Source organism: Nilaparvata lugens, chromosome 4, assembly GCF_014356525.2.
Source record: "Nilaparvata lugens isolate BPH chromosome 4, ASM1435652v1, whole genome shotgun sequence".
Lineage (NCBI taxonomy): Eukaryota > Metazoa > Arthropoda > Insecta > Hemiptera > Delphacidae > Nilaparvata > Nilaparvata lugens.
Window position 1 is genome coordinate 29902431 of NC_052507.1, and position 22503 is coordinate 29924933.

General features: G+C 34.7%; 1 protein-coding gene across 2 annotated transcripts in view; it reads left to right on the forward strand.

Annotated features, from left to right (window-relative positions):
• LOC111053344 (lutropin-choriogonadotropic hormone receptor) overlaps positions 1 to 22503 on the forward strand; it is a 149761-nt gene that overhangs the window by 83397 nt on the left and 43861 nt on the right. The window contains exons 4-6 of one of the 2 annotated variants that reach the window (XM_039427303.1): positions 6295 to 6369; positions 15140 to 15217; positions 20544 to 20618. In XM_039427303.1, coding sequence (XP_039283237.1) covers positions 6295 to 6369; positions 15140 to 15217; positions 20544 to 20618 — 228 coding nt within the window. The remainder of the gene's footprint in view (positions 1 to 6294; positions 6370 to 15139; positions 15218 to 20543; positions 20619 to 22503) is intronic. The other variant, XM_039427304.1, reaches the window with a different exon arrangement.

Sequence of the window (22503 nt, forward strand, 5' to 3'; positions counted from 1 at the left end):
ATGTTAGCAGCATTCATTCGCTCATATGGGTCATGAGATGATTTGAATTGAACAACACTGAGCTGCGGAGTAAATTCCAAAACTGATGTTTTTGTGTAAGGAACGGTCTTGTAGTTAAGCAGTTTGGCGGTTGATGCAATGTCCTTGAAATCAGATTCCTTCATCTGGATAATCTTGTAGGGATTTTTGGGTGAGACTGATTTTAGAAGGCGGATTAATCCAATGGGGGAATAAAAATCTGTTGTTCTCATGGCTTTTTCTATCTGGCTGTGAACATTATCTACCTCCTGAACACAGGAGTGCCCTGGCAGTGAATATTTCACAGTAACATTTTAAATCTGTGGATTTGTTCTAATGAAGTCAAGAATGGCATTAGACATAATGGAATTACGATTTTGTGGTACACAGGAGTCACTCCAGAGAGTTATTTTGGTTAGCTCATTTTCCTCGATGACAACGTCTAGAATCTTTTTCAAGGCGCTTGCTAGGTCATTTCCTGCTCGACCTGAAAGTGATTCTGGCCAAAGTGCACAATACACATTCTTGGTTACAGAAAAATAAGCTGTGAGGTTATAGATGTTTAGTTTTCTCAAATAAAACAGGCTACTGATGTCTGCGTGAGGGGTCATGATGACATTCTGCAGATCAAAAAGTAATACAGGAGAACATGGCTCTTTTTGGTCTTTTTCTTGTTTGCGAGATTCTCTCATATGCATCTTCAGAAGTTGATGATGTTGAAAATCATTCTCTTTTTCTTCTGTCAATTGTAAAGTATTTGAAATTTGGGTAGATAAAAATCCCTAGCTGAAGTACGAATAGGTCTGAATAAAATAACTGGCTAATATCGCCAATGAGATAACAATAAAGATTAGATAGCATCAGCTTGTTCTGGCTAAACGGTACAATAACCTAAAAAGGAATTGAAAGAATTTTTTGCTAATAAATAATATTATTATAAAATTTTTGAAGATTGAGGTTAGGTATATACATTCAGTGATCGGCGACCTAACGATCGACCGAGCCATGCAACGTAGAATCTGACCAGACCCCTTGGCAGAGATCTATTGCAGCAAAACGGTATGCAATTTGAAAGAACAAATGGTCACGTGGCTAACTATTAGGAAGCATGAAATAAATATTAGTATATAGAATATTAACTAGCATGTAGAGAGCACACTTAAAAAACCTAATAAAAATAATTAAATGTATTCAGGAAATAGGAGGTTACCAAGCGCATGAATACTGAAACAATTTGCATGCACCAATAGCATAATGGCAGTTAATAGGCGGCAATAGTATGCCAATTCAAAAATATTTATATATATTTCTATAAATGTTTGGGATTTATGTAAAATTATTGTATAGTCTATGTTATAGAGATGGCCCGAAGGCAAAGAAATTATTAAACATACAACCTAAGTAATAATTTGATATTTTAGTACGATCTATTTGAACCTTTAATGGCGGAGGACTAGGATATTCAAATTTTATGTAAATTTGAAAGTCGGAAATAAGAATTGTAAAATTGAGGAAGGAGAACCAAGACACTCGCCAGCCAAATGCCACCATGAGAGGACCCTAAATATTTTAGAGCGTAATACCTTGCTATAACTTGTAAAAGCTAAAGTTAGATTGAATTATTAAATTTCTTAAAAGACTTTGTGATGCTCTTATAAAGCAGAAGTCATTTTCAATTTCAAATAATTTTTGTAACCCCTTGGAAGAGACGATTCCGGCTACCATATTCCAGGACCACCAGGAGTTGGATCGACATCGGCGGCTTATAAGAAGATTTCGACACGTGAGTGAGAAATATTGAATTAGTGATGGGCGCCCTTAGTGCTTCGAATTACCTAATAATCAAAGCTAGCTCGTCGAAAGGGTTTTCTTATAAATTAAGAATTTAATAAAAAATACTTGCGCAAGTAAATATAGTATTAAAGGTATTTTATTAAAGGAATAAATGAATCAGTACATTTCAGAAAATTCTAATGAATCAAAGAAGTATAAAATCTAGGCTATTAAAACATATGCATATGATCTTTAATTTTTGCAATAATTTGCGATAATTTGTTGTAGCTCTAATTCACTAGATGAATTGCTCTACTTATTCCATCAGGTGCCGAATCTTGCACCCTGAGATAAAATATATATTCATTACAAGGAAATCTACTAGATACTAGAGAATTTAATATATATATTTGGATTATTAGTTGCCAATTTATCAAGTGATCTTAAGGAACCTATTTTTAATTGAATTGTCCAAGTCGACAAGTATTAGCAAGCTTATATCGCAGCTACATGCAAAAGGATGTATATGATTTTAACATAAAGGCACATGGTAATGTTTCGTGCTATAAATCTAGAGTATAATGTTTAGCCTGTGATATTTTACTGATTTCAATTATTGTTTTATTTTTATATTATATATTTTTATCGCTCTTTATATTTTTTGCCTTGATCTATTTTTTGCATTATTTGTTAATATATGTATCAAATTGTTTATGGTGTGCAATTTATTTTAATTCCTCAACACTATAGTATAAGTATCATATTTATATATATTTATTTTTTAATGAATTACAAGAGTTATAGGGGAAGCTCATATCTGGGCCTATAAAGATTTTTATGAGACTATGTCCTATTAAAAAAAACCACGACCTAATTTTTTATAATTATATCAAATATTTCATGCTCTACCGACTGATGCCAAGCAGGAGGCTAATCGTTATTTAAATATAAAGAATAACGTGACACAATGTTCCCACTTTCTTGGCAACTTCGTATGCTTCACAAACGTCACAACGATCTGACTTTGGAATATGGAACCCCAAGTTGAATTCCGTTCCAAACACTCTATAATACATAGATTTTTTCACTGGTGGAATATCTTTTTCTTTGCAATCTTCCACATAAAGGCTGTACATTTTTGAGATGCTCAGATGAGAGCCTAAATATTTGCGGTTTGTGTGACTGCGGCAATAATGCGATTCTATGCATGGAAAAGATTCAATATGATTGTGACAAAAATCAACATTGCCTTCAGGTTTTCTACGGTTCACCATACTTTTTCCTCTCTTATCTTCAGTAGGAGTGTTAGTGTTCATGTTCTTTGTTGCATGAGCTGTATAGATAGGCTTCTGCGAAATGTCCAGGGTTCCTAAGTAAAACTTCTTACACACTTGAATTCTTTCACTCTTTACGAAAAAGATGAAAGAGTATTTTCTTCTGGAAGATTTTTCTGGTTTATCAGTAACTGAGGAACCATCACTTTCATCACTAGCAATACTTTTTGGGTCTTGTACAGGTACATGTATCCTTTTCGGCCTAGCGGTTAGGGATCTATCAGTTGTGTTCAATATGAAATGCCTCTTCTCTGTGGAAGTTTTTTAAAGTATAGAATGCTAAATGAATGTCTGATCTTTCTTGATCACATATTTTAGAACTGCACTTGTACTTACAGGACACTGCACAATTTTTGAGATTTTTCACTTTTTTGCTTTTACTTTCTTCCCTTTCTTGTTGGTGTACTCTTTGCCGCTCTGATGCGCCTCTCTTCTCACATTGATTTTCCATTTAGAAAGGTTCGGAATTTTCTTTCTCACATTTTTTTTTGGAGTGGTTGTGGTCTCATCCAATCTGAAAAAATATGGAATATAAATAAGATATTTTTAGTATTATTCTGTGGGAAGTTAGTTGGTCAAATCCCAATGGTAACCATTTAGGACGTTTTTAGTAAAGTTTTCAATGGATACATAGTGATCTTTGTAAAATTAAAAGTGATACAATTGTAAAATTTTGCTCTATATGAGGATTAATGATAAAGAGTTTGGTGTTACAGAGTTTTTAGAAAATTCAAACCCATTACAGAAATACGATTACTTACATATTTTGAGATAATATAAAGAAATTATTATATAGATATTTCAATTGAGAGTTTAGAGTTACAGAGTTCATGGGAGATTTAGAGATTTTAAACCCATTACAATGTTACAAAATTCGATAAGATATTATTCATGCTCATATGGATGAAACACTTACAAATCATTTTGTTCCTTGCCATTTTGAGTGACTGACTGATCTTCAAGAATCTCTTCCAAATTATTTCCAACTTCATTAGGACTTTGTGATTTGGGATCGTCTGGGTCATCATCAGGATCAGGAATATGGAAACTGTCATGTGCAACTATATTCTGTGCTATATTACAAGCTGTTCTCTTCTTCCTGAAAATAAATGTAACAACTTGAATAAGTCACACTTATCACACATAAAGCTTAGTAGAGTGACCAATTGACCAAAGCTAACCGCTACAAAATGTGCCTCATAGGGTAGTGTTCCATATAATAATGAAGTACCTAGAGAATAATAGATTGTACAATAATTGCATGAAAATGGTCTGAACAAAATAATAACTGTACTAAATCACAATTTAGGTGGCCTAATAGTGTCCTGCTTTGAACAACTGTTCCATGATAACTAATCATCTAGAAAGACAAAAATTGGTAGTATTGTAGCCTAAGCCTAAATTTTTGTTTGCTTGTAATTGGTCTACTCAACCTTTTTTTAATTACATGGTTGTTAAACGGCTACAGTATCAATCGATGTAAGTATTAGTATGTAAGTATCGATCTACAGTATTAATCGAGGTATAAATGAATGAATACGAAACCGTTGAAGACAGGAGTATATTACACATTTGTCATATTTTTGGCTGCTGAGCCTTACCTATCCACTTTAGGTTAGCTGAGAATGTAAAATAAAACATTGCAAATGTGGTAGTTTTAGACTAATACAATTTTGCCATATTAACATGAGAAAGTTTGGGGTAGTTTTTCAAAATTTGATAGTACTTACCTCTTGAAATTAAAAATTCTGAAACATTCTTCATCTTCTTCAGAGGAGGTAGGTGGAATGTAATCATCTGAAGAATCATTATTACTAAACAGGTCAGATAAACTTGACTCATCAACTTCCATTCTGGTTTGACTGAATGATACAGATAATTAAAGAATAAGGTTTTGAGGTTTTAAGGTTTTATAATCCATGATACTTTGTATCAAATCAATCCTCATCATCCTGAACCGGCAATATGATGATCCTGCCGAAGTTGATATGATATTGTTGCAGCATAAACACAAGAAATAATAAATGTTCCATCAGATTGAAGTATTTCTAGCTCTTGAGAATAAACATGCTGAATTATATGGCTGCATATTATACCGTATCCGCTATAATATGCTTTTCTACTTATTGAAAATCCATCCAGAGTTCTCACTGGTTTAAAAATACTGATTTGGTCTAATAATTTATTCTGTGGAGAAATGAATATTTGCGTTCGCAGACAGGTCTTGGGTCTTGAATGCTGACACAGAAAGGGTAAAACAGATAAGGAGAAGACATTGCTTTTTTCATTGGTTGATTGACGAAATAGAGTTATATGAATTTCATCAGTCAAAAGTTGGAAGAGCTTAGCACAAATATTGAGGCAGCCAGAACACGACTGTTGGAGTGACGGAATAAATTGGAGATTTGTCGTTATTTACTCAGCAGCTATCTGCGTTTCCAACGTTGAGCTTTATTTTCCGAAGGGCTCGAATGTCAGTACGAGACTTCTCAGTTCAAGCACGAATCTTCTTCCCTTTGGACCCTATTCTCTGGAGCTCAAAAGAAAACTTTCATACAATAAACTCCGTCGACCTATTCGATTCTTCGTTATTCTGATCCCACCACATGCTTTTACAACTGTTCTCCATTGTAGTCTGTCGGGAGATTGAATCATCAATCAATTCCATTATTATACGGTCATATGGAATCCATGATGTTAGAACTTGGATGAACATTAATAAAGCTTTCATCAGTCATTCTAGATGAAATTCAATCATCTTTGAATTACTGAACACTTCAGGTTCATTTATTCATCCACAAAGACCCATAACCATGTCAATGATTGGGAGAGGATCAACAAGATTACTCCGAAACTGCTTTTCTCCCAGATTTTAATAATTGAATATAGTTCAAGTTTGAATTTCAATTCATTTCGAATTCCAATAGAAATAGTGAGCCTATAAACAATATCTTCCAAAATCTCAATCACTCCAATCCAAATCACTCCAGAGGAGTGAGGTTTAGGGTATGGTTAAAGTGAAAGGATGAGTGATTATTCACCGGAGTAAGACCAGGCTTATTCGGCAAGGAAGTTTCCAGTTGTGGAAAAGGTTAGTTGATAGCAGACGCATGTCTCTGGCAGTTGTGGAAGCTGGTCTGAATGAATAATGTGGATTTTTGTGTTTCAGCAGCCTGACGGACTTGCCTAGCCTGCACACCATTCAGCCCGGGGCCTTCAACAACCTATCCGAGCTGCTCACCATGTCAGTATCACAAAGGCACCTCTTATTCTTAAATTTGAGTAAAGAAGCATGCTCTGCACACTTACAACCCCTTACAATGTTCGCTGGTATGAATATTTTAAGACGACGTCTGACTTGTCACTGCTAAAGCGCCCCAGTTTAGCCTTTTCAGCCCGCGTCCTTCTTTTTCTAGCACACTTTTCACGGCTCTACAACTATAACAGAATTTCAGAAGTCATCTATCAAGATCTGAAGACCAACGAGTTTTTTTCTAGTTCTATGTGACATGAAACGCTGTAGCCAAACCTTAGTTCGATCAATTTGAAGAGGTCAAAATTAATGATGATTCCTCGTTTCTTGTTCAAAAAGGTTTCAGAATAATCATTAGGGGAAATTTACACCTAAATTTCCACTTATAAAAAGGTGTTGGCTATATAAAATCAAATTTTTGAGATAGCAATGCTAATTGAAATGGATGAATGAGACAGCATAATTTATTTAGTTTAGGATGTCTCTCAAATAACTCTGTTCCATAATATCGTATTCTCCATCCAAAATGTTATAACTGAAGAATGAAAATAGTATTAAATTTCAAACGCATTAATTTATTCACTGATTATGTGTGTGATTGTATTTCTATAATTCAAAATATGGGAGTACCGAGCTTCGCTCGGAAGTAAAAAGGCTAAAGGATGAAAATAACATTCAATTTCAATCAAAATGGACAACTCTATTTACAATTATTCAGTATTAGGTATTGATTGGAATGTCCTTACATCTGCACTGAAATTTTTCAGATAATTTCGATTGATCTCGAAATCTTGTCTTCCAATATCTTATCGATTGGAGTATATTTATTAACAGAGCCACCTTCTCTAACTTGAGATGGGTACAATATCAATAATCATCATATCATCAACTCTGGGAATTCATAGTTACTGAGTAGCCATGGTTACTGAAGCTGTTTTATTGAAGCTCGAATTCTTCCAATAATATTGATACTGAAAATAACCTTTCGATTGCGATATGAATATTAAAATCTACTCGTACATGCAGATTGAAATGTATGAATTCTCAATGATTGAGCACAGATTGGAACTTTCCATTGCAATATTTTTCATTTTTGAATGAATTTGTTTCATGTTGTGGAAGTACCATTGGAAGTGCAACTGCTAAAAGCCAGGAAAAATAGGAGTCTAATGATTTAAAAATGGATCGATGGACCAATTATATTCGAAAGAATAGTTGTAACCCTTATTGTTCTAGTGATAATTCACCAATTTTGATTTCTTCTCATGATGGAACGAGAAAGGAACGAATGGAATTCATCTCTTTTGTTTCCTGCGATATCTGTGCCGTGTCTGTTTTTATGATTGTGAAGCCAAGCGTACAATTTTCCATCAAGGATTTCACGTGCCATATATTGCAATTTCCACAAGCATCAAAGTATTATACACTAGTATACCATCTGGTATCTTTGTTTTACTGTTTACATAAACGCTACGATAGGAAGGGTTCTTCTATTGAGGAACTCAGATAAATTCCAATCATAGTTATTGTTGATGGGAAGAATATCATTCACAAGATCTATCACAATATCCAGTGATCTGAGAAAAGCGTAGCTCTCTTGATTAACGTGATCTATCTACACATGAGAAACTTGTGTGTGAAAGTTCGATAGATGTATAAGTGATTCATTCACCGGTTATTCACCGGTCATATCTAATCGCGCGGATTGGATAAGTGACGTGCTCTTAGCTCTCCCTATGTAAGGATAACAGCATATAGAAAAGATACAAAGAGTATCATATACTCTTTAATAACCGGTTAAGGTCAGCTACTCCAAGTGATAAGTTTCAATATTTTAGTGAGATTATATTAGTCACATCTTCATATTTTAGAACACATGTGAAATTGTGAATAAATTCATCTCAAATGTATCCCATTTATACTCACACTAGAGCCAAGGTCTCGTTGGGCATGAAAAACAATGGGGGGGGGGAGAACTCCCCAAAAACGAGAAAGGGTAAGAGTTTATTGGTGCTGTAATTCATTCATTGAATCATGATTGAAAATAGTGCATCAATTATCCACTGTATCAAAAGTTATATTATATTTAATGCCAGAATAGCCATTATTGAATATTCATGGAGCCGTGATCTTAAGGGATGATACAAGATTCTTTTAAATACATGATAGGGTGCTTCACAGCTATTATTATTATTCTAGGGTGCTTCACAGCTGAAGAGCTCTGAGCTATGAATACATTCTCAGAACATGTTTGCCAGAGTTTGTCAGCCGTGAAAAGCACTAGTTACCGAATAATTGCTCTTAACAAGAGTTTCCTAACTCAACAGTACACTGAATCATTCATAGATCTTGTAAACTTACAGTGTAGTGTTCTCATAGCACTCATAGCACTTGAATGCCGAGAGGAATTCTAAATGAATGAATTATATTTTGATAACCGAGTAACTCGACCATAAAGCTTTCACTGTCACTTCCAGCCAGTTGCAGAAGAGAATCGTTTATTATAATCCGCGTACAAAGACTCACTTGAATAGATTCCTCAACAGCGGCAGTAGGCCGACAACGATCAATAAATTCATCTGAATTGAGGTTTCCAAACGAAAGAGGATATTAAAACAATAACTGGTCGAGTACTGTTGGCTCATCATATTTTTATAATTGAATAAGAAACTAAAATTTGATATCCATTCACCAAGAAATGAGCTTTAAATTTGATAACTCCATAGTATAAGAGATGTGAGCCGATGTTCGGGAGCCGATTGAAGTTGTATGTTTATAGTCCAGTCAATATAGACATAGAAAAGTGGGTGTACTTGAAATTTATATTGTAGTTCTGATTTTTTAATATATTATTTGCATACATAAGAGAAGTCGAGAACCAATTTCTTCATGCAAAATTTCCTTCTGCTAGATACAGAGTGGCCCAAAAATCTCATATTTTCTGCTCATTTTCCAGTTTTCAGCTATTTCTGCCAAATCTTGTAATCGGACAGAAAAATTTGCTTCCGCCTTTTTCTAGATTATAAAATTCTGAATAAAATGAGATAATTTGGAACTCTCTATCTCTAAAGAGTACTGAGTTATAATTTTTCAAAAATGAAATTGAGACATCTTCCACGGCTGTTACCCAAAAATGACCACGGAGTGCCTCATTCATGACATTTACGCCCGGACTATCAAGTGTTTTATTTGTATCCCATTTATATGTCAATGACAATCGTAGGCAACTGATCACAACTGGTTCCTCCATATAAATTGAGAAAATCAACATAAAAGTGATCACCTGAAAAATTCTTTTGAAAAAATACTATCGTAAATTCTTGTAAAGAAAAAGCACACTACAATAAACTAATACTACTGAGAAAACTGAACTATGGAGAATTATAGCAGTGAAAAGTAGAATTGGAATTCAATAATACTGATACAAATACAACATTAATTTCTCTTTGATGAAGTGATACCCAAATAAGATCTAGGCTTGTGCGTGATGAATGAGACACCTGATGATGATGTTGGATCTATAGCTTCAAGTGGGCTCCGAACCACGATGGAGCAATTTATTTTCGTACTCATATATACACGTGAAATTCTAACCTTATCTTGGACTTTGTCACCTATAAATTTGGAAGAAAAATAGCACAAGGACTACCTTATCATTTTATCTACCAATGTTATCACATTAGTGTCATTTGCATTGTAAATAAATAAAAATGAATAAAATATATTACAATATCCACAGTAGTCGCTTCTACCAGTAATAGATTCTTTCAAGGGAGTAGCAGGCACATGGATCTAGCATGAATCAGCTCGACCACAGAGCATACCGCTTCCTGCTACAGTACAACTCACTATTAACTGCTGAAGCTTTACTGTTCCTCATGAATTGCATTACATTCTAATCAATGCAATATAGAGTATACAGCCTATTAGCTCTATTATTGGAGAAAATTATCCAACTATAGTTCAACGCCTGCCGACAGAGAAAAGACAGACATTGTCTCCTTGGGTGTGTTGAAGGCACGTGCAATGCAATCGGATTGGGAAGATGATTGCAATCAACCTCAGTAATGAGAGAAGCATTAGAAGGGGAGTAAGATCCCGTCTATATTTGAGGAATCGAACTCTGAGTGAAACTCTCAATATATTCACTATTAGATCGATCATTCTGAGACCAGATTCAGAATCTCTTGAAATACACGCGAAGAAGAAATCACCTACACAGAGATTCCATACAAATGCTGAAAAATGTTCCAGAAAACTAATACTCTGGAAAATTGACTTTTTTCACTATTGAACTCAGAATGTTTCTCTTTCAAATTCCATTAACTGAAAAGACCTATATACTTATAAATCTATCCACGTGATCGGATGAATTGAGTTTACAGTCAATTATTACAACCGAACCTTCAATTTTGCTTTCTGCCACTTTGCTGAGTTCTGTACTTGCTCATTAATTGAAATGAGCTGATAACTTCCAGATAGGTGATTATTCAACTATTCAACAATTTTGTGAGCTAAGAACTGAGCCAGATTCATTCAAACTTCAATCAATGTGACTTCACTCTCCAAATTGCTTTGTGGAATCTAAAGGTGCGTACAGACTTTCGCTCTGCTCCGCAACCGAACGTCACTCCAGCAGAGCGATTGATGATCGACCGGGGAGCAAGAGTGGTTCGACCGGGGAACGCGAGAAGATCCAACATCTTCCGTAACGTTCATGATGGGTGCGACTGCAGAGCGGGGGCGGAGCGACTGCGGTGCGATGGAGAAACGAGGGCGGAGCGTGCTCGGTGCGGGTTGGGAGCGCGTATATGTGTGCGCAGCTTAAAGGGTTCACTAGGACCTCCTGCCACCAAATCAAAGTGCTGCTCAATGAAAAGTGACCCCACTATTGAAGCAAGATCAGCATATCTCTCAAGAGGTTACCCAACCAACGGAAATACCCAGTGCCCTACGATAATCTTATCTGAGAATTTAGTCAAGTGGTAGAGCCACTTCAGATTGATGATATTCAACAAGAAAAATATTGATAATTCTGAGCCGTTTCTTAGTCATGGATTCTTTAGAATATTATAGGATGAATGTCTAATTAATCATCTGGAGGTCTCGCCCTATTCCATAAAGTCTTCCTATAATAGTATTTCAATATAATAATAAATAAATTATAAGACAAAATGTACTATAAGTTTTTTCAAGTACAGTTTTTTCTATCAGTTTATATACAGCGTAATAGAAAGCTCTGAACAGTTCTTTAGAGCGTAAAAATCGTCACAGTACCGGTTCCTGAATTATGTGAAAACCTCTGGGATAAGCTATGGGACATTCGCAAATCCGAGTCAAATAACAAGGAAACTTCGAAGTACAAAGAGAAAAATCACTTGTGACTTTTTATTTTGAGCATGGTTCTGCAGCATTACCTCAACAATGTTTTCAGCAGCCTTGAGGTCCCGGCTTCAAACCCGGATATGAACAAAAGTTTAAACCTGGTCACTCTCGTGTTATCGGATGAGCATGTCAAACTGTCTATCCCGGGTGATAGCCCCGATAGTCGTGAGGCCCATCGACGGCTTTAATTATATTATGTTCAGGCGAAGTGGGAGTTCGTTCGGGGACTTCACACCAATAAAAGCCATACGAATATTGTTATTGAACAATAATATAATATTCTACAATGGTATTCTTCTTCTCAGCTAACCTGTAATCACAATTTCTCCGCTTGATTTTGGGCGTCATTCTGGGTGTTCAAAAAACATGGAAGTGAAAAATAATCTATTAGATAGATTGAAATAAACTGATTGAATCAGCTAGGTCTTTTAAAATATAAATCACCAATGAGTCCATCTGACTGCTTTCCCAGATATGATATGAATAGGGATGAACAGAGATTATAACCAATATGGATGAAGAGAGGGATGTTAGAGAATCGTTCCATCATTGTGAGACTGTGAGTTAGATGGTGAGAAGAGATTATAAGATAGAACAAAGTCTGGAATCCCTAGAGTAATGAAAACGTTTCACAAAGTCTTTCTTACATTTTTCATCATGGCAATCCACTCACGTATGAATCGTGACGTGGTGATGATGGTTATGAACTATTTCGTGAGCTAGGTTATTACCACAGTGTTTATCTCTCCGTGTTATTTAATATCTGCTCATCAGTCTTCATCTCATCTAATATATAAGACAATTTCCACTCTCATCAGAAAGTTAATACTTTCACCCTATAGAACTTTCTTCAGGTTTATAATCCGGTATTTACTGCTCCATTATATTCTTGAACCTTATCCGGTCAACTATATACATAATGTATATACTCAACTACATAGAGTCACTCCTTTTCCACGGAAAACTTTATTGATGAATCGAGTCGTAGACAAAAGAAATGATGTAATACGAAACGTGAATGATCCGTATCGAGGTTGAGTGGAAGAGAGTACTTAAAAGTCCTAACTCCACCAAATAAATTTTCAATATAATGAAAATAATTTTCATTCCATTCCCTTTCAATGATGTGCGATAACGTGATAAGAGTGATTCTATTCATCATTGTTTTACCACTCACGTGGTTATAAAAAATAATACAGTAGAACTACACGACACAAATTTCTTTCATATTATTTGTATAATCTTTAAATGTATAAATCAATGAACTTGAAAAGTGGATGAACTAAAATAGGTAGAAATAGTTATAGAGCAAAATGTGATAGTATATTTCGTAAGAAAATCTTGTGACCTGTACGTGGTCCGAAGCAAGGATATATATATATATATATATATATATATATATATATATATATATATATTTAATATACTACTATTAGATAGTATATTATCTATTATACTATTCTTGGGTCCGACGTACAAGGAAATTCTTTATCTTAAAAATGTATTGCTTCAGTAATCAGTATATGCATATTGTATATTTTTCTCTATCACAACATTTTCCACTAAAAATGTAAACTTTAATCACTTTAAAGCCGTGTCCACACTGAACAAGTGTTCGACATCCATGTTCGGCAAACATGTTTGTTAAGGAGCTCAGGGACAAACATTTTGAATGTTTGGACAATCTTTGTTTAACAAACAAAAAATCACTTTTTTCCAAACATTTTCAGTGCTGACAGCTGTGAAACAGTTTTACAGCAGTAAGCTGTGGTGAGGCGACCACACTGGCTACGTGCAAACATTGTTTGTCAAATATAATAAAATTTGCCCAAATGGTTTCAACAAACATGTTTGTCGAACATTTTTTCAGTGTGGACACGGCTTAAAAGCAATCATTAAATTTAGATATTCAAGTCCTGAATTAACAAAGTATATTCCAGCAAAGTATTTTTCGAAATTCCCTTTCTTTTTGTTTCTAACTACTATTTCGTTAACAATTGTCTAATCGGTAACTGTCCGCTCCCATTATTCTCAGCAGTTGAGTCTCCATTATCAACCACTTGAAACATGCAATTCCCAATAATTATGACTCACTATGTTAACATTACCAATGAATCGAGATGAATAATTGGATATGATTACTTAAAGGAGCAAAAATCTGTCTCTCTCAACCCGTGAAAGTGTACCATGAGGTTTGTTCTCTCAACCTGTAATGAGAATGGATATGAAGAACCTTCTAATAAATCAAAAAGGAGTGATGAATGGCTGTGCCTGATTTCCAATTCAATAAATTATTAGATATATCAATCGTGCTCTAAACGCATTATTTTGCAGCCGAAACAATTCAAATCGACTCAATAGGATTTGAGTTCGAATGATTTCAATCAATTCAAATTATTCATTGCAGAGGAAAATGTGATTTCGCAAATATTGTCTATCAAATTACTCGAGAGTGAATTATCAGAAAATTGGCCAACTGAGCAATTGACCATATATATGTGCTCTCATACTCGTACATACTTCATCTACGTCGATAGAAATCAATAAATCAACTTTAGTACTGAATTAATGTCGATTTTCGTTTTCAAGAAATCGTATATAAATAGTAATGTTGAGCTTCACAAGTGAACATTGATAATAGGCTTTTTTTCATCTGGACTAAACACTTTATAATAAAATTGTATTGTAATGGTGATAAAAAAGAAAGAAAGTGGTCGTTCCGGTTTTTTAATAACAAAATAAATTATTATTTAAAAATTATGGGTCTGGAAAAAAATGTACAATGAACTATTATCTTAACTTTACCTTGAAATTGTCCCTTAGCCTGATCCTTAAAGGTCCGGTTACAACCACTCCTGACTTTTAAATAGATAAAAAAAACTTCTGCCAGCTCATTGAATCAAAGCATCAGCTTTCCCTACAAGAATAAAATCTTGAAAACACAATTAATTATGCAGGTTTAAACTACCCTAACTGTGACAGCTTATAATTGAATTCTCAAGACAGAATCCTTCAGGTAAGCAATGATGCCTTAACTCAACAACTATACATCACAAAACGGTTTAAAAAATACGGGCCTTGAAAGAAAAATTCAAAATCTATTTATGTGAAAAAAATATGCAACCTTGATTCACAGACCATAAGTCAACTCACTCTTGTTTGTATAGCATGGAGCTAAAAATCATAATATTGCCTTCACGAAACGTGATAAATACACGTTTCATCTTTGCACATTGGAGATCTACTCGTTTTATAGCTATATGACAGTATCAATATTGTTGATTTTTTATTATCAATTTATTGATAATTCTGCATTTAGTGGAAATTTCTATGATATTTGGAGTCTTAATTTTTAAGCAATTTATCTTTTTTTCAGATACATTCATAACGCTCCCCTGCTACACTATCTGGACAATCAGGTCTTCCAGATCAATCTTCCTCGTTTGAAAACTCTGTGAGTACTTATTTTTGCTATAATATTTGGTTTATATAAGCGATATTCCAGAAAAATAAGATATATTTATGGAAAACGTCACCATGGAACTGGTTTTCCTCAATGGCATTCGAATGCCAACCACAATCAGTCTGCATGAATTTCCAGTGTCATTTTTTTCTGCTAGGACATGCGTATATTGTTCATCACAGAATAGTCATCTTGAATTTCAATACTTCCTGATTAATACCAACCAATCTATCATTCATTTGCATACATTGAGTTTGGTTCTGACGTCTTTATTATGATTTAAGTTCGAAATCAGGCTTCCTCCCAAGCTGTAATAATAAATTATGGGGAGTAACAAAATTGAATTTTAGTCAGACGAATTCTAAAGTTTTATTATTCTTAGGAAATTTGAATTATTATTAAGAAACCCTCTCGAGATTACTCGAATAGAGAATACAATTAATCAACACTCATCGTTGGATAAAAGCATATTCGAAATGTCTAGCAGGAACCTTGAATATACATTTCAGCTAACATGATAAAGAACGTTAGAGGCATGGAAGCTTACAACAAATTATCTTGGCAGAGGCTGTTTGTGCTTTGTCGAAGAAATGCAGTTATATTTGGTTCGTCAGTTGTTGATAGTGTGAGAGGGATGATGATGTGGAGCGCGTCGCAGGGAGACAGGATGCTTGCAGCGTAATCTGATTTTCCCCCTCATTTGCCTCTTCCTTGTTTCCTATAAATGAGAGCAAGGCTTATCAATTACCAGCTGCGATGTACAGAGTACAGCAGTGTGGAGAAGCAGAGTCTAATCTTGCAAGTTTCAGCTTTAAGGATTATCCCCACTGATAATGCTGCTGTTGAACTGACAGTGTAGTGAGTGAAAAATGATCTTGCCGAACCCGAGTTGAAAAGGACAAGTCATGTGAGAATCATGCCTTTGTTGCTTCCAGGAAGTTGGGCGCTTGTTTTCTATTTTCCAACTGACTAACGGTCTTGTTACCTCCATATTGAGTCGGAGTGAATTTGAAAGTGCAGAATCATTCTGAAGTTGCCAAAAAATAACAATAATGCATGTGAGGAAGCTTATATTTTTATAATCATGTATGGATGTGTATGAATTCCTCTCATTCATTAAAACCCCTTCCAAATAATACAGAATTATCTTATTCATTTTTATAGGGCTACTTGATAGTGTTTTGATTAATATAACTAGTACCTTGACCTACACCTATTTTTATATATAAAAGTTATATACCTTACATCCTATGGAACTTTGACTATGACTACGACCACGCTGAAAACTCCTGGACCTTGTAAAGGACACGGGAGTTGGTTTGCCTAACTAAAATACTTTGGGACACCCAATAAGCTTCGGTTGACGTGTAAGGTTCTTTGAACCTTTGAATCCGTCCCTTTAAAAACATAAACATGACTACGACTACACCCCGTTTCGGAAAGCCATTTTTTTGACTCCAGCTGTTTAAAGTCTAGAACTTGAAAGTCCTGAGCTCGGAAACCGGCCCTAAATGATGAGAAACAGAAATATCTGTTCAATGAATAGTAATCATATTTTTCCGTGGAGAATAAGACACATAAAGCAAGTCTCTCACAATAAGGATATTGTATCTCATTCAAAAATGAAAACCCCTGTAGTGAATCGTTAAAATTAAGATCTTCATAACATCACTGCCAGAAAATTGTTGACTTTCCCGTCTTAATAAGAGAGGCTTCTCCATGAGAATAATATGAATTCGAAACCAACTACAGAGAAGAATTATTCTGGTTTCATATTAAATATTGACTATGGTATTCCCTAGAGCTGCTCCTTATGAATTTTATTCTCAAACTACCCTAAATTTTTTAATCCAATCCAACTAAAGCAATTCAATTCTTGAATCTAAACCCAAATATAGGAAAAAATTATTTGGGATTCATATTAGTTATTCATTTGGTTATTCCCTGGTGCTACTCCACACATGCTCAATTCACCTGCAGCGCCATTTTCAGTTGGGAAATAGCATTCATGTGAGGTAGAAACTTTACCATCGCATTGACTGAACTTCTTTGGCTTTAGTCGATTTGATCCATACTCTGAAACTTATGTCAACGATGTCTGGAAAAAAGTAGGCTACGACTGAGCTACTCAGATGCACGGTTCCCCTCCATTTGATTGCTACTAAAATATTCAAAACGCAAGCTCTCTTATATAGCCTCTGAATTCAGACGTGTATGTAGACAGAGCAGTTGAAAGGAGTTAGGGAAACTTTCACGCAGGCGAATAAATTCGAATTTCAACAAGACTGTGACTCCAAAACTCTATAGAGTTACAGAAACAACAATCTTTTCGTAATCACATGATGTTATTTGCTGTGATTCTTGAAGAATGTAAACGTTCTCAAGTCTCAAAGCTGTAATTAATAAGTTTTCTCCATCCATCGGTCGTTTAGAAAAATTGTTGTTTCACTTCCCACAAATTTGAGGGAGTATTCTGTTTGGAAGTGAAACCCCGTCGATTTTATTATTCAAACTAACGTTAAATGTGTTTCAATGTCTTCTCTGTTAATGCTATACTAGTATAATGTGAGAATCAATCACCACTAATTTATGAAGCAGGTAAATCCTCGAAAACCAGACTAAAATTTTCAAGTGACTATAAGATTACCTGTAACTCAGTTGTCATTCAAAATAATGTGAAGGAATCCTTCCTCTATTATGCTTGACAAAATTATTCTCTCTACAAGTTTTTTGTATTCCAAATTTCCTATTCAATCATTTAAATTTTTTTTTTCGAAAAACTCCTCAAAACTCTATTTTCAATTCTCTTCCGTCTAGAGTTATAAATGGTTTTGTATGAGAGATAGAGGAGTATAGTAAAGCTTAAAAATAAAGATCGGTTTCTTGGATTGAAAATTATTCTCCATTTATCTATACTCTCTAAAAATAGTATCTATTCTCAAAAGAATACCTTCCCCGATCACTTTGTAGATTCATTGATACCCAAAACGTACCAAATAGGAGAAATAAAACCAGTTTCTTCGAGACATTCCCATCATAAAAACTTGCGAAAGGTCTCAATTAAAAGGTCTTTCAATTAGAACTAGCCAAATTATAATATTGAAGATAAATACACTAACATTTAATTATTCATTGTCATCGAAAAATCCAAGATGACAGTCACAGATTTGGATCCAAGATTGGCATTATTCGTATTAATCCTTATTCGATAATAATGAGAGATATCAATTCAATTCTACCAGCAGTGTGTTTAACCGAACTATAATATTGGATAAAAATCCTATTTGAATACTCGTCTCATGATTAATATATCGAAATCAACGTTAATATAACGTTGGAATCTGAATATTTCCGGCGAAAACTTTACTTTCTAAGTTTTTAATGTCACAGCTTTTGCAGTTTATCGAGGGGTAATTTGATAACTCTCTCGTACGCTATCGAAAATTGTGCTGACGGTGCTCTTGTTCGGTAGTGAAAAATCTAAACACGGCTGTGATAAACTATAAATATTAGGAACTAAAATGCGATATAGGTATTATGGGTGCGTGCTGTTTTATACCCGATGACCTATCAACTGGAAAAATTCGTATAGGCCTACAAAAGTCGGTGAGTCCATTTAATCTCCTAAGATTACGTTATAAGGACCCTCAGGTGAGCGATAACACCACAGCGTCATTGGGGAAAGAGAGAGACTTACAGCTTCTTGTCTATTTCTGCAACTTGTGTGCAAAACCGGGCATTGTCAAACGTGATAGAAATTGAGATAATTTACATAATTATAATTATAATCACACGACATTGCATAATATTATTTATGATATTGAAACTTTCTGGGAGGACTGAAAAATGATAGACAACTATGAAATTTAAACGTTATTAACGTTATTCAAACGTGCTGTTCGTTTCAAGCATCAGTTTTCAGGATATTGAAATTTCAATAAGGTAACTGCAATAAGCGACCAAACCAAACATGAAGCTCTGCTCATCACAGTGATGATAATGACTGATCACCGACGAGTGATGTTGCGATGTAATATTCACATTGTTGGCCATCCATCATAGCTCTGAGTCATCACCAATTCACCACAGCATCGTGCACATGCAAACAAGCCAGAAAAAGGTCTCTCACAATAACCCTATAGCTATGTTTAACCTTTCTATAACCTCGTGGAGATTTACAGATAGCTTAAATCTGTGACTTGAGCTGCGTCATGGTAGTTCAATCTAGAAATTATTATTCGTATTGCAACTGAATATTGGAATACTTTTGAAAGCTGGAAATTATTATTCTCTCACACTCAAACTCTCTATTATTCCAGTAGCAGCAATCAAAGGTTTTCGCCTTCACCCGCCTCATTAAAATGATTTATTGCAGGAGGTCACCAATCCGCAAAACTTCTTATTTTGAAATTGAGTAATGCACAAGAAAGAAGTATCTCTTTTGGAGTAAGGGAGGAGAGTGGAGAAAGTATTCAATTTATTTTCCAAAAAAACCATAATACACAAGTTAGTGGCTTTCCAGTACTATTGTGAAGAATGGAAGTGAGCCCTCCAAGTGAACACGCTCACCTTAAACCTCATCCTTATTATAGAAACAAACCAATATACAAATTCAATGAGAATATGATAAGCCTCAATTGAATATTTTATTGAAATTTGACACTCATTGGTTCGTTTTCTCGTGACACAGTATAGAATATGAAAATGCCGGTTTAAGATTCGCGTATAGATGAATTTTAAATTTATTTTGAATCCAATCATGATGACTCAGATATAACTGGATATCATTAAATTTCTCAGCAATTTCTTCTATTGCATTCCCTCGGTGAGGATGAGAATCTCATTTTTTCCGTCTTCCACGGAATATAACCTCCAGCGTTCTAGCAGGAAAAAAACAGCTAGAGTTCCTTCTATCTGGATATTAGTCAAGAACCGAACATGGTGGTAACAATATTGATGATTTGATTGGATCTGAGAAAGTAATCATTTTTCTTAGGAGAGAGACTCCGCTAGAATTGATAAAAAGCGTGACTTGTTTAAAAGTAAGAAGGGTGGGTATCTTTTCAACTATTCTCTTAACTTATATATTACTTCCATATTGGTGTAACACGTGTAAGAAAGGGAAAGAACGTATTCCGATTCGGTAGTAATCTCAAGGTTACTGCGGTGCGAGTACAAGATACTGTAATTCATAGCTAGATGGGAATTCAACAGGAAAATCTCACACATTTGGAATCGATATCGAATGAATTCCTTTCCATGTTCAATGTCAAATCCCGAATTCCTCTGTGTAAGAATGGTGATTTTTTTGTTTTAGGAGAATCGATGGCTGTGGACTTTATACTGTTCCCTACCTTGGGGAGCTGACTCGGGGCGCACCGATGCATATAGTGTGAGTTTGAAACGTTTACTTTAGAGAGCATGATAACTTACTTGAGTTTGTACCACAGCGAAAGAGCTTTATTCAAATTCGAAGAGCTTATACAAGTTTATTCAAACTAGCTATACTCACTTTTGACGGTAAATTCATGCTTTAATATTGATGTTTGGTTTACTTTCAGTCTGAAAGTTCGAGTTATTGAATTTCCTGTTAAGACTTATTTAACTTGTCTATCATTCTACATGTACTTGTATAATTGTATTATTACATACTTGTATGATTTCACGATAGCATATATATAATCCAATTAACTTTTGTGGAGCTTGATAAACCGAAATCTTGAAACATACAGTAGAGATAAATGCTGAAATTATTCGATCCCCAGTTATAGACAAAAACATATATCTCGTGACCTAAGTAGAAGTGTAATAATTGACAAATTACTGAACTTATATCATGTGTATAAACAATATTACTACTTTAAAAGTAGGTAGATAGTTCTGCAATGAGAGTAAAGCTTAGATATCAAGAAATTCGAGAAATGCAATTCTTAAAGCTCGAGTTCAAGTGATTGAATTTACTTTTTGAACAAATAATACTAATAATTGATCCGTTGTAGATAGTATAAACTGTGCTATTGTTTTAAGAGTTTGTTTATTTTGAATCTCCATACAGACGATAACACAGAACAAAGATAATGTGAACTACAGCTCCACATTCAAGATTAGTAGTACCCTTATCATTGCGGATAATATATGTCTACAAATGGCACATCAATAGGCGGTTATTGATTAATTCTCACTTCAAGCATTTGACCTCAATCGTATCTGATTTTCCATTTGAGGAATATCCCGACATCCAAAGAACTTAATATCTCTCTACTCTTCTCAAATTATCAATGAAAATTCTATCGTTTAATATTAGGGGTATGGAAAATTGCTGTGCAAAGTTTCAAAAATATTATACCTACAATCCGGTTTCATATTTGATATCAAAGATTATTTCAATACCCCCTCCCATTAGTTACATTAAGAGGAAGAGGAGCGGAAACTCTCAGAGCCTTTTGCTTTGCCTTGCAATTCATGAGTGCAGACGTTGGATATTTTGGTGTACCTTCTGTATTTATTACTTTCAACTGGGAGAAACCACTGATGAAATCCCCAGACTTTAGATCAATCTTGGTCACATATGAGGGAATGAAAAGGCCATGTTTTGGGCAATCTATTTGCTCTGCCTAGTTTACCAGCCCGTCAATAACAAAATCTCTCCGTGGCTCTGAATATGAGTATTTCTAGTTGAGATTAAATGGTGCATCCTATACTGAGATGGAAGAGTTCAATGGAGCTTTACGATATAGGAGATTGGAGCCTACCCAAGCTATCTATCTAATCTATACATTTGCAAAGAAGGAACCAGAAGCCCAAGGTTTGAATACAGATTACTAGGTTGTATTGGGAAAGCTGTTATGAAATTTGTCTTAAAACTAAAGCATGAACTTCCAAGTGAATTTCAAAGTATTCAACTCGAAACTCAATGTCTCAGCTCTAACCCTGTATTTCAGCCTTTCTTTTCATTCCGCTACTTTTTTTTTAGTTTGACAGATTCACGACAAAAATTGGTTTAGTGGCAAACATTGGAAACTGGTGTGTCTTTTGAAATCAGCTTGTCAAAATCAGACTCCAAGTTTTTTAATTCCACTATTGCACAATTAGAGTCGAGCTTTTCTCAATAGATGTAAAACTGTTGTTCATCGTATCACTATTATTCTTTTCAATTCTCAACTCCCTCGCATCTTCAACCAAAGCATCAAATTCACACAGCATGAAGATAATTTTGATTATTCAGTTCACAGTATTAATTAAGTAGACTTTATCTCGTTCCACGAGCCATGTATAGA